The 13,170-nt window shown below is 52.7% G+C and overlaps 1 protein-coding gene across 1 annotated transcript in view; it reads right to left on the bottom strand.

Moving 5' to 3' along the window:
- The window catches only part of LOC125431220 (sodium-dependent proline transporter-like), a 24,371-nt gene extending 19,647 nt beyond the window's left edge, over positions 1 to 4,724 (bottom strand). The window contains exons 1-5 of the mRNA XM_048493979.1: positions 4,550 to 4,724; positions 3,808 to 3,939; positions 2,360 to 2,514; positions 1,852 to 1,904; positions 183 to 321 (exon numbers count right to left, since the gene is read on the bottom strand). Of these exons, the coding sequence (XP_048349936.1) occupies positions 183 to 321; positions 1,852 to 1,904; positions 2,360 to 2,514; positions 3,808 to 3,913 (453 nt within the window). The 5' untranslated portion in view covers positions 3,914 to 3,939; positions 4,550 to 4,724. The remainder of the gene's footprint in view (positions 1 to 182; positions 322 to 1,851; positions 1,905 to 2,359; positions 2,515 to 3,807; positions 3,940 to 4,549) is intronic.
- Positions 4,725 to 13,170: the final 8,446 nt, after the last annotated feature.

The raw sequence follows: 13,170 nt of genomic DNA, 5'->3' as shown, positions 1-13,170 counted from the left end.
GAGACATTTGCAGTTGTCAGAAACAGGCAGAGCAGGGCTGCACTAAACAGCGAGGCCGACGGGTGTGGGGACGCTGGAGGCTCCCTCCACTGGGCAGTCCACCAAAGCCAGAGCCTGAGCAAGTTCTGAACGCTACGGGCAGGAGAGAAAAGATCGCCACCGGCTCCATAAGAGACCCTCACCTTGCCCGAGCTGCGGATCCCCCTCAGCGCACACAGGAAGATGAGCAGCCACGCCAGGAACAGACACAGAGCGAGGGGCCACCTCACTGGGCCGGGATCACCGAGGCCAGAGCTGTGCACCACCCCCAACACTTGCTCGCTGGAAAGCACAAAGGAAAGTGCTGGAGACTCTCGCGGCAGGTAGAACGACATCCCACAACCCAGCCCGTTTCCCACGTCGAGCCCTCCTCTGCCTGGACACCAGCCAGAATTTGCTGGGAGGAAGGGCTGTGTCAGCCTCACAACCTTCATCAGAAGAACACAACAACAACAACACCATTTGCTGCTCTAAGCTGTTGCACATGCGTGCACGAGTACGCACACCCATTCAAGCACCCTTTCCACCACCGGGGGACTTCCTGAACTCCGTGCTGCTTCACTGGTCAGGGCTCCTAAAGGCAGTAATGTGCCAAGCATCAAGAAACCCCTGTGGCTCTTTCCCACCTGTTTGACGCGGAGAGGCTGAGCCACAAACCGTGGCCATAAGAAATCCAGGGCTGTACCTCCATCTTGCCACATGGTGGAGACAAATCTGCCCAAGTCTCAGAAGCAAGGGTGTGTGTGTGTGTGTGTGTGTCAAGCTCTAGGGCCGTGGTGGCGAACCTTTGGCACTCCAGATGTTATGGACTACAATTCCCATCAGCCCCTGCCAGCATGGCCAATTGGCCATGCTAGTAGGGGCTGATGGGAATTGAAGTCCATAACATCTGGAGTGCCAAAGGTTCGCCACCACTGCTCTAGGGTGAGATCTCACTTTTTAAATATGTGCTTAAAAATGCCCTAGAACACAGGTGTCATTCTGGCAGGGGATGATGGGAACTGTAGTCCATAACATCTGGAGGGCCGCGAGTTTGACACATGTGCTCTAGAAGGAGGAGGAGGGGGGCAGGGGGAGTAGTAGTTTGGATTTATACCCCACCTTTCTCTCCTGTAAGGAGACTCAAGGTGGCTTACATGCACCTTTTCCCTTCCTCTCCCCACAACAGACCCCTTCTGAGGCAGGTGGGGTTCTCAGGAGAGAGTCCTGAGAGAACTGTGACTAGCCCAAGGTCACCCAGTAGGATTCATGTGGAGGAGCAGAGAATCACACCCACTTCAACAAATTAAACTCTGCTGCTCAGGTGGAGGAGTGGGGAATCAAAACCCAGTTTTCCAGATTAGAGTCCACCTGCTCTTAGCCCCTGCACCACGTGGCTCTTCACTTGCACCTCGAAGCCCCAAGGAGAGCAGCCCCTGGGGAGGAAGACCCCTCGCTCATTCATTTCTGAAGATGCCAGAACTTAGGCAGGAATAAAAGGAACCCTACCAGCCCTGGCAGCCAAGGTGGGCCAGAATTTGATGCTGTGTTTTCTCGGGCGGGGCTACACCAAGAGACATCGCAGCCCCTGCTCTGAGCACAGCGGTCAGAACAAAACATCCATTCAGCATGTGAAGAGCGTCTCACACCCGGACCCCCTCCCTACATTGGCCGCAAGTCAAATGCCCCCCTTCCCCACCCTGAAGGAACTTTTGGCCCGGGCTTGGCTGCTTGCAGACTGATATCCCCACAGCCCCCGGAGCAGAAGCACCCATTCAGAACCAAGGTGCAGAGACTCACTCAGAGACTTAACAATACATTGCAGGGACTCACTTCCAAAAAGCTTCACTGGCGCTGATCCGGGAGGCATTTCCCAGTGATACGTTCTGAAATGCACACGAGCAGGAAAACAGGTTAGCAGGTGTGGCCAGGAGATACCCTAGAACCGTGGTGGCGAACCTTTGGCACTCCATATGTTATGGACTACAATTCCCATCAGCCCCTGCCAGCATGGCCAATTGCATATGGAGTGCCAAAGGTTCGCCACCACTGCCCTAGAATTACAACTAGTCTCAGAGATCCCGGGAGAAAATGGCTGCTTTTGTGGGCGGACTCGATGGCTTCACACGCTGCTTAGGTCCCACCCTCTCCTCAAGCTCCACCTCCAAATCTCCAGGAATCTCCCAACCCAGAGCTGGGACCGCCACCCAGGACAGATGTGACTCTCAGCATGGAAACACACAGAGCTGGGCTGCTGTTGGAGGCAGCACCTCCCCCCCGTTCTCCCAGCGCCTCCGGCTTCCTGGGCACCCCCCTCCCACCAGCAGCATCCCAGAAGCACCTGGGCCTGGCAGAGGTGGGCGTTCTGCGGGGCGTCACAGGACCACGGCAGGGGGCTTTGGAAGGACATGCCCAGGTAGTAGAAAGTCCAGCTGATGATGACGTTGTAGTAGAGCGAGACCAGCGAGGATACCAGCAGCATCCCGATCCCGATCCCTGCGCGGGGAGAGGAAGGAGGTCAGCCTTTTCTGCGGGGGGGGGGGGTAATGGCGCCTGGGGCAACACCTGCTCTAGACGCCCCCCACAACCCCCCCAACTTTGTGCCCTTCCCCACCCCGTTTACCTGCTGTGTGCCACCCCTTGACCCCGCCCCGCCAGACTGCTCGAGGCCGGCTGAAGGAGCAGCCTGGCAGGGCCAGGCCAAGGGGAGGAGCGAAGGGGAGCGATTCTGCGCCCCCCCATGTGACCAGCTGCCGTAAACCTGGGGACATGTGACCCACAGCTCCCTAGGAGCACTCCGCCTCTGCTCTTGTGTAACAACACCGACAGCCAGATTGGCCAAAGCTGCAGCACCCTCACGGCTGCTCATTTACCACGGGCAGGCTCCTGAAACGCTTCGCCCGCCTCTTCGCTAAGAAGAAGAAGAAGAAGAGTTTGGATTTATATCCCCCCTTTCTCTCCTGCAGGAGACTCAAAGGGGCTGACAATCTCCTTGCCCTTCCCCCCTCACAACAAACACCCTGTGAGGTGGGGGGGGGGGCTGAGAGAGCTCCGAGAAGCTGTGACTAGCCCAAGGTCACCCCGCTGGCGTGTGTGGGAGTGCACAGGCCAATCTGAATTCCCCAGATAAGCCTCCACAGCTCAGGCGGCAGAGCAGGGAATCAAACCCGGTTCCTCCAGATTAGAGTACACCTGCTCTTAACCACTACGCCACTGCTGCTAAAGGCACAGATAAACGTGGCCATACAGCCCGGAAACCCCACAGCATCCCAGTGATTCCGGCTGTGAAAGTCTTCGACAATACAAATCCTAGATACATCTTGAGGCTTTTATGGTACCCCCCTCCCGAAGAAAAGTCTCAGGCACCCGCTGCTTTGGAAACGTGAAAGGAAGTCACAAAGTGGGCTGGGGAAAGCCACAAGAACTCTAGGGCCTCTGTGGAAAGGTCAGAAGCCCCTCAAAAGGTCTGGGGGGGGGGGGCTAATGGGGGAGGTGCTTTTTCACTAAAACATTAGCCATGAACGGACTCTGGATCTGTCAGTGTCTTGCTCTGGGGTCAGCCAATCTCCCGGCCCAGAGTCAGGAGGGGGCCTTCCTGAGAACTGGCAACTCTGTGCCCCCGGCAATGAATAAGCTGGTTGGCTTGAACCATCTGGGCACCTGTCTGCAGGACTGATGACGCTCTGTCCTGGGGGGTCCAGTTGCACCGGACGATCAATCCCAAGGCGTGAGAGGGCTTGAACTGGAGGCAGAACCACTATAGCTCTCTGCCGAACACCCGGCGCTTACCTTTCAAGAGGGGGCAGCACTTCCAGACAGTGATGGGCCCTGCCGCCCCATATTGGCCCAGGCTGAGCTCCATCAGGAAGAGGGGCAGCCCCGTGAAGAGGAGCATGATGGCGTAGGGGATCAGGAACACTCCTGAGAGAGAGAGAGAGCCCCCCAAGCCCTTCAGACACCAGACAGACACTGGGCGTTCCTCACCGCCTAGAATTGGCAGCATCCAGGTGACACCTGGAGCTCTTGAGCTATTACGGCTGATCCCCAGGCTACAGGATCTGTCCACCTGGAGAAAATAGCAGCTTCCGGGGGGCGGGGGGTTCTGCGGCCCTGTGCCCCACGGAGGTCCTTCCCCCTCTAAGCCCCACCGTCCCCAATCTCCCCCCCCCAATCTCCAAAAACTTCCCAGCCCAGCCAGGTGGCCCAGCCAGGCAGAGGCTGAAGGAGCAGCCGGGTGGGGTGGGGACGAGTGTGTGGGGCGCCCCATGTGACCAGCTGGCATGCACCCGGGGACATGTGACCCCACATGCCCCGTGAGCGCTCCGCCTCTGCCCACAATTGTGAGGCTGCCCCTGAAAAGGCCCTGCCTTGTGTGCCCACCGATGGAGCTTCGTGGTAGATGGGACAGTCGGGAGAGCCTCTCCCTGCGATCTTAACTGTGGGGCAGGAACGCGCGATGGGAGGAGACGGTCCTTCCGGCAACCCCACTCCCGACCCACGAAGGGCTTCTTCGCCCCCCCTTTGCACTCACCCCCTCCGTTGCGATAGCAGAGGTACGGGAAGCGCCAGACGTTTCCGAGCCCCACGCAGTAGCCCAGGCAGGACAGCAGGAACTCGTATTTCCCACCCCACGTCTCTCGGGGCTGGGTGGGCTCTGGTGGCAGAGCGGCAGGCAGGGCGGGGAGGCTGGGCTCGCTCTGGGTGGGGCTGGCAGGAGGAGGCAGGGGGTGGGTCCCCTCCAGGACTGCCCCATTCAGCTCAGTGGTGTTCCCCTGCAGCAAGAGAAGGGAGGAAGGAGGGTCAAAAGGAAGATTCCCTCACCGTGCCTGTACCGTGCCCAGGGCTAAGCCAAGCCATGGGGGCTGCCACTTGGACCCACCCTTCCGCTTCCTGGGCCCAAGCAGAGCCCTGTGGGTCCAGGAGGTGATGGCTGCCCCCCTCCCATGTGCTGCCCATTGCTGGGAATGAGCCAAGCCCTGCAGGATGGGTCAGCCCCCTCCCAAGCAACACCTCTCCAAGAAAGGGCTGCTGTCAGGATTCAGGGTCGGAGCAGGAAGCAGAGAGCCAAGAGGGACACAGGACAGAGCTCTGAAGCGCCAAGGGGGCAGAGAAGAAGAAGAAGAAGAAGAGTTTGGATTTATATCCCCCCTTTCTCTCCTGTAGGAGACTCAAAGGGGCTTACAATCTCCTTGCCCTTCCCCCCTCACAACAAACACCCTGTGAGGTAGGTGGGGCTGAGAGAGCTCCGAGGAACTGTGACTAGCCCAAGGTCACCCAGCTGGCGTGTGTGGGAATGCCCAGGCTAATCTGAATTCCCCAGATAAGCCTCCACAACTCAAGCGGCAGAGCGGGGAATCAAACCTGGTTCCTCCAGATCAGAGTGCACCTGCTCTTAGCCACTGCTCTTAGCCACTACGCCACTGCTGCTCTCACGAAGGAACGAAGGGGGCTGGACCCACAGACATTGCGCTAGAGTTGCCAATCTCCAGGGGGTGGCTGGAGATCACCCAGAATGATAACATGGATGGACTCCCCTGGAGAAAAGACCCCCTTTGTTGAGGAGACTCTGGTGCCCCCCTAAAACCCCCCCTTTCTGCCCAAACCCCACCCTCAGGGTTGCCTCATCCATGCTGGGAAACCCCTGGAGTTTCAGGGGTTGAGCCGGCAAAAGACAGGGGCAGTGGTGGGATCCAAAAATTTTAGTAACAGGTTCCCATGGTGGTGGGATTCAAACTGTGGCGTAGCATCAATGGGGCTGGGCTGGGCACGACGGGGGTGTGGCCGGGCATTCTGGGGGCGGGGCATTCCTGAGTGGGGCTGTGGCAAGGACACAGCCGCTGCTCTGGTCCTTGGGCGGGAAACGAATGCACGCAGGCGCAGGCTGCCACGCACGCCGGTGCACCTCCTGCTGGACTGCTTCAAGTTCTGCGCGCTACTGCTGAGAGGAGGGGCGTAACGAAGGCAAAAATCACGTGGCAAAACCACCCATTAGTAACCCCCTCTCGGAACACACAAATAATTAGTAACCTACTCTCGGGAACCTGTGGGAACCTGCTGGATCCCACCTCTGGACAGGGGCCCAGAGGTGTATCTAGGAAAAATGTAGCCCGGTGCAAAATCTTAGTTTTCCGCCCCCCCCCCCCCCCCGGGCCCTGCCTCACCACGACCAAACAGCCTTTTTGAGCACCAGGTCTTGAAGTCAGTGTATGGACTTGGGGGGAAGGAGGAGGGATGTGGGGGGTGATTTTCCGCTTCCCATGTGACTAACTGGCCGCAGCCCGGAGACATTTGGCCCCATATGTCCCCCTGGGTGGTACGCCCCTGCAGGAACCTCAGTGGAGCACAGCGCCAGAGCATCGCCCACAGTCAAAAGCATTTATTTTCTCCAGCGGAACGGACCTCTGTTGTCCAGAGAGGAGGGGGAATTGTGGGGGGGGGGGGAATCTCCAGGGTCCGCCTGAAGGCTGGCAACTGTAAATCCTAGAGATTATGGGTTGGAGCCAGGGGAGGGCAGGGATCTCAGTGAAGGACAGTTTCACAGAATCCACGCTCCCTCCAAAGCATCCATGTTCGCCAGGGGAACCGATGGCTATCGTCTGCAGATGAGCAGTAATTCCGAGCAATCTCCAGGTCCCACCTTGAGGCTGGCATCCCTACGGCCCTCCTCAGGCTCCACCCCCCCAAATCCAGTGGTGGGATCCAAAAATTTTAGTAACCGTTTCCCATGGTGGTGGGATTCAAACAGTGGTGTAGCGCCAATGGGGCTGGGCGGGGCATTCCAGGGGCGGGGCCGGGCATTCCGGGGGCGGGGCATTAATAATTTCTCTGTTACTGTAAAAAACTCTTACTGTAAAAAAAAAGTTCCTAATTTCCAGCTGGTCTCTTTCTGTCCATCATTTAAACTCATCCTAGCAAGTCCTATCGTCTGCTGCCAACAGAAACAACGACTTCTCCTCTAATTGACTGCCTGTCAAATGCTTAATGCTTTCAAATACTTAATTTTGTTTCTAGAAATCAAAAGAAGGAGACTTTCCTTAAACAAGGAACTTGACCATATTTCCAAAACATGTTTTTAAAACAGCCCAGCAGGGAGAATGATCCCGTTTTCTACCTTCGCTAACCAGCCACATAGGAAACAACAGGACTTGATGATTTTTGGACCTAATGGGATTTCTAACGGAAAAGCGGACCCAATTAGTAACCCCCTCTCGGCACACACAAATAATTAGTGACCCACTCTCGGGAACTGGTGAGAACCTGCTGGATCCCACCTCTGCCCAAATCCCCAGGTATTTCCCAATAAAGAGCTGGCAGCCCTACAGAGCATGAAGGCCCTCGCCCATTTGACTTCCATGGGTAGACTGCTTCTGAACTTGGAAGCACGACACACATAAGCATAAGCATAAGCATAAGCATTTTATTGTCATTGTGCACGCACAACGAAATTTACAGCAGCATTCCTCGATGTACACAATTTCAGACTCATACATCATCATCCTCCACCCATCCCTACACAGCCCCAATACATCAATATGAAGCAGCGGAGTTTAGCATAGCCACAGCTCTAGAGTAGAAGCTGTCTCTAAGCCTCTTTGTCCTAGTTCTGAGGGCCCTGTATCGTCTGCCAGATGGTAGCAGTTTAAAAAGAGAGTGTGCTGGATGAGACGGGTCCCTTAGAATATTTTGGGCTTTATTTATTTATTTACATCCTGTGATACCTGCCACCAGTCCTGTTTTCTGTGGGCTTATCTGCTCTTTTGAAGCCAGAGGGTTAAAGTCTGTGGAACTCCCTGCCATCCAGCTAGACAAGATGTAGAAAGAACACGGACAGGAAACACCTTCCTTCTTCCTGTTCCAGCTCTGCTCCACCTCTGCCTTTGGTGGGGGAAGACCCCCTCCTGAGTGCCATAGCCTTCGGAACACCAGCAAAGACCCTGCCGGGTTCAGTTTGCCACGGAACATCTGGGCCACACTAGATAGGCTCTGCAAGGAAGATGTGCACGCTTTCCACATACCATATATACTCGTGTATAAGTCGACCCGCAAATAAGTCGAGGCACCTAATTTTACCACAAAAAACTGGGAAAACTTATTGACTTGCGTATAAGTCGAGGGTGGGCAATGCAGCAGCTACTGGTAAATTTCAAAAATAATAATAGATACCAATAAAATTACATTAATTGAGGCATCAGTAGTTTAAATGTTTTTGAATATTTATTTCGAAGAGAAACAGTAAACTAGGTCTGTAAGCCCCGATTCTCCCTTTAAATCCACTCTGAGTGATTTAAAGGGAGAATCTGGGGAAAATTTGAGGGTGCCTGTCAGGGGAGGAATGCTTATGTTAGCAGTACCAACATTTCAGAGTATCTTTAGGAGACCCTCCTGATGATACCAGCCAGGTTTGGTGAAGTTTGGTTCAGGGGGTCCAAAGTTATGGACCCTCAAAAGAGTAGCCCCATTTACTATTAGCTTCCATTGGAAACAATGGGGGATGGGAACACCCACTTTGGGGATCCATAACTTTGGATCCCCTGAACCAAACATCACCAAGCCTGGCTGGTATCAGCAAGAGATTGTCCTGATGATACCACCCAGGTTTAGTGAAGTTTGATTCAAGGGGTCCAGAGTTATGCACCCTCAAAATGTAACCCCATCTACTATGAGCTCCCATTGGAAACAATGGAGGTTGGGGGCACCCCCTTTGGGGGTCCATAACTTTGGACCCCCTGAACCAAACTTTACCAAACGTGGGTGGTGTCATCAGGAGTGTCTCCTGAAAGATCCCTGAAATTTTGGTGCTCCTAGTCTAAAAACTGTGCCCCCTGGCAGCCAACAAAGTAAAAACCCTAAAATATTTTTTAAAATACACCTCAGTTGTGTATAAGTCGAGGGGGGTTTTTTCGACTTATATACGAGTATATACGGTAAATGGTTTATGCTCCAATCCCCAGAATGCAATTCTGGAGCTGACAGGCAGTCAATCACATCATAAGAGAATGCTCTCTTCTTTCTTACAAGCGTGAAGTCTGGGAATTATTAAACTCATCCACAAAACCGATTGAGTGGATAATTAATCTAGACATGAGCCTGTAAAACTTATCTTTATCTGTCCTGTTTTATAGATCACGGCCTGCGAAAATGTTGTTTGTGCCACATTATTGTGTTTTATTTTATTGAATCTGACTCAACAAAATTGTGCAGAGGTTTCAAGGGATTGGTTTTAAGATTTATTGTAGAAATGCATTTAAACCAGTGGCGTAGTGCCCATGGGGTGGGGGCTGGGGGTACAACGCCCTGGGCGCGCACCAGGACAGGGGCGTGGCTGGGGCATGGAGGGTGTGTGTGGGGGGTGTTCCAGGGTGTTCCAGGGCAGGGTGGGGGCAGGTGGCATTGTGGCAGGCGGCGCAGGGTGCGTGCGTGCCCCGGGCGGTTCCCCCTTGCTCTACCCCTGATTTAAACCATCTGCATATGAGAAGCACAAGCCACATAATTAGTAAATGAAATAAATCCACCTCTGCCAGATGTTGGGGAAGTCGGCAGCCTCAGTTGTTCTGCCACAGCTCCCTTGAGAGCATCTATGCTGGGCAAACCGCAGGTCACTGTCAAAAAGGTGGGATGCGCGCGATATGATGCTTAAGGAAGTACAAAAGGTTCTCGTGAGGACAGGGGTCTCTTTGGGGGGAGCTGTCTTGCCCAGTTGCCCCAGCCCTAGTCCCGTTGTTGCCGTCCCCTCCATTGCCGGTATCCCTCCCTCCCTCCCTCCTGCCTGCTGGTCCATCCATAACCACAGAAGAAGAAGAAGAAGAAGAAGAAGAAGAAGAAGAAGAAGAAGAAGAAGAAGAAGAAGAAGAAGAAGAAGAAGAAGAAGAAGAAGAAGAAGAAGAAGAAGAAGAAGAAGAAGAAGAAGAAGAAGAAGAAGAAGAAGAAGAGTTGGATTTGTATCCCCCCTTTCCCTGCAAGGTGACTCCACGGGGCTTACAAATCTCTTTTCCCTTCCTCTCCCACAACAAACACCCTGTGAGGTAGGTGGGGCTGAGATTGCTCCAAAGAACTGTGACTAGCCCAAGGTCACCCAACTGGCATGTTTTGGAGCGCACCAGCTAATCTGGTTCACCAGATAAGCCTGCACAGCAAAAATGGCAGAGCGGGGAATCAAACCTGGTTTCCCCAGATCAGAGTGCACCTGCTCTTAACCACTATACCACGCTGGCTCTCAGGAACGGAAGCACGTGCGGGGATCCAGGAGAATTGGCTTCATGTTAGGTCCTGGACCTTAAGCCAATAAACAGACTCTGGATTCTTGATCAGTAGCGCTTATTGAAAGGCCGCAAGTACCTAGCTTGAGAAAACCAGTTCTGCTCCACCTGGCCTTCCTGGGCTCCTTTATCCTCTCCCAGTCCCCCTTCCCAGTTTCCCAGAGAAAGTGTGGATATAGTTGTTTGAGGCTTAGGCACCTTCAAAGCTGTGATAGGGATAGATGCAGCCACCTGCCTCCCACCGCCCCGCCACATTCGGCTTGGCCAACAGGCACATCCTGTTTCCCCCAGTCAGAAAGGCTCCTCAGGGTCCAGTTATCTATGATCTGTCTCAAAGCCATAAACAAGGAAAGGAAAGGAAGAGAGAAGTCCTTTTACATATCAGTCAGAATACACCTCAATCAGGTTACATGAAAGTTGCAATCAGGTTACATATCATAAGAACATAAGAACATAAGAACAAGCCAGCTGGATCAGACCAGAGTCCATCTAGTCCAGCTCTCTGCTACTCGCAGTGGCCCACCAGGTGCCTTTGGGAGCTCACATGTAGGATGTGAACGCAATGGCCTTCTGCGGCTGTTGCTCCCGAGCACCTGGACTGTTAAAGCATTTGCAATCTCAGATCAAGGAGGATCAAGATTGGTAGCCACAGATCGACTTCTCCACCATCAATCTGTCCAAGCCCCTTTTAAAGCTATCCAGGTGAGTGGCCATCACCACCTCCTGTGGCAGCATATTCCAAACACCAATCACACGTTGCGTGAAGAAGTGTTTCCTTTTATTAGTCCTAATTCTCCCCCACCTGCCACATTTTCAATGGATGCCCCCTGGTTCTAGTATTGTGAGAAAGAGAGAAAAATTTCTCTCTGTCAACATTTTCTACCCCATGCATAATTTTATAGACTTCAATCATATCCCCCCTCAGCCGTCTCCTCTCCAAACTAAAGAGTCCCAAATGCTTTTTTATCCCTGATCGCTTCGCTCCTAACAGATTCAAATCCAAATGCAGGCAGGAGGCTCAGTAGGCAGCCACTCTCTGAGTCACGGCTGCCAGGAAATGAATTGCAGAAGGGTGGCCAGCCCGGCTCAAAGTCCCGAGCCCAGCATATCTGGGCATGCCCCACACCCAGTCCTTGGAACAGGTCCATATGGCTTAAATGACAACAAAACCGTTTGCAAACGAGTCCTACTGCCTGCAAAGGGAGGCCACCTTTCCAGGCAACGTGACCAGACACAACATAATGAGGGAAGAAATGGGTGTGATTTTAAAACAGCCGACCTTATGAAATGCTGACCTGGATGGCCCAGTTCTGACCTGGGATGGCCCAGGTTAACGTGATCATCCCAACAGAACTCCCAAGCCAACCTTGGTTTGTACTTGAATGGAAAACCCCCAAGGAATGGAAAACCCCCAAGGTAGTGTTCTTAAGGAAGTCAAGGAACACTACACATAGAATCCTAGAGTTCGAGCTGTTGGAAGCGGTGGCTAAATTTTTAAATGGTGTTATTTTAACTCGTCAGAAGTTGTAAAGGCTGTTATTATCTTGCTAAGTTAATCTTAAACTATTTATATGCCATTAAAGGTATTCGAAATCGATAATCGATCGAAATCGAATCCTAGAGTTGGAAGAGACCCCCTAGGGCCATCCAGTCCAACCCCTGCCATGCAGGAATACACAATCAAAGCACTCCTGACTGATGTTCATCCAGCCTCCGTTTAAAAACCTCCAAAGAAGGAGACTCCACCACACTCCGAGGCAGTGAATTCCACTGTCCAACAGCCCTGATGGTCAGGAAGTTTTTCCTAATGTTTAGGTGGATTCTCTTTTCCTTCACCTTGAACCCATGACTCCTGGTCCCGGTCTCTGAAGCCGCAGAAAACAAGCTTGCTCCCTCACCAACATCTTCAAATATCTAAACATGGCTATTGTGTCATCTCTTAACCTTCTCTTCTCCAGACTAAACATCCCCAGCTCCCTAAGTCTCTCCTCGGAGGGCATATAGACTCCAGACCTCAATATTTTTATCAATGACTTGGATGATGGAATAGAGGGCATGCAAATCAAATTTGCAGATGACACCAAATTAGGAGGGGTCGCTAATACCCCCGAAGACAGAGTCAGAATTCAAAATGACCTGGACAGGTTAGAGAACAGGGCCAAAACCAACAAAAGGAACGTCAACAGAGATCAATGTAAGATCCTGCATTTAGGCAGGAAAAAAAATGCACAGATATAGGATGGGTGACACCTGACTTGACAACACTACATGTGAAAGGGATCTGGGAGTCTTAGTAGACCATAAACTTAACGCGAGTCAGCTGCCAGGTGTGATCACGAGAGAGCCAAGAAAGCCAAAATACTTGATTTTGGAGGGCACATATCAATAGGAAGTTACAGTGTCTGAAAGATCCGGGGGATGTAATTGTACCTCTCTATTCTGCATTGGTCAGACCTCGCCTGAAATATTGTGTACAGTTCTGGGCACCACAATTCAAGAAGGATTTGGACAAGCTGGAACAGGGCCAGAGGAGGGCAACCAAAATGGCCAAAGGTCAAGAATCCATGCCCTACGAGGAGAGACTTAGGGAGCAGGGGATGTTTAGTCTGGAGAAGAGAAGGTTAAGGGGAGACATGATAGCCATGTTAAGATATTTGAAGGGATGCCATGTTGGTGAAGGAGCAAGCTTGTTTTCAGCTGCTCCTGAGACTAGGACCAGGAGTCATGGGTTCAAGGTGCAGAAAAAGAGAGTCCACCTAAACATCAGGAAGAACTTTCTGACCGTCAGGGCTGTTCAACAGTGGAATGCTCTACCTCGGAGGGTGGTGGAGTCTCCTTCTTTGGAGGTTTTTAAAGAGAAGAAGAAGAAGAGTTTGGATTTATATCCCTCCTTTCT

This window comes from Sphaerodactylus townsendi, linkage group LG04, assembly GCF_021028975.2.
Source record: "Sphaerodactylus townsendi isolate TG3544 linkage group LG04, MPM_Stown_v2.3, whole genome shotgun sequence".
Lineage (NCBI taxonomy): Eukaryota > Metazoa > Chordata > Lepidosauria > Squamata > Sphaerodactylidae > Sphaerodactylus > Sphaerodactylus townsendi.
The sequence above is the reverse complement of the archived record's forward strand: the minus strand, read 5'-3'. Positions and strand labels throughout refer to the sequence as shown.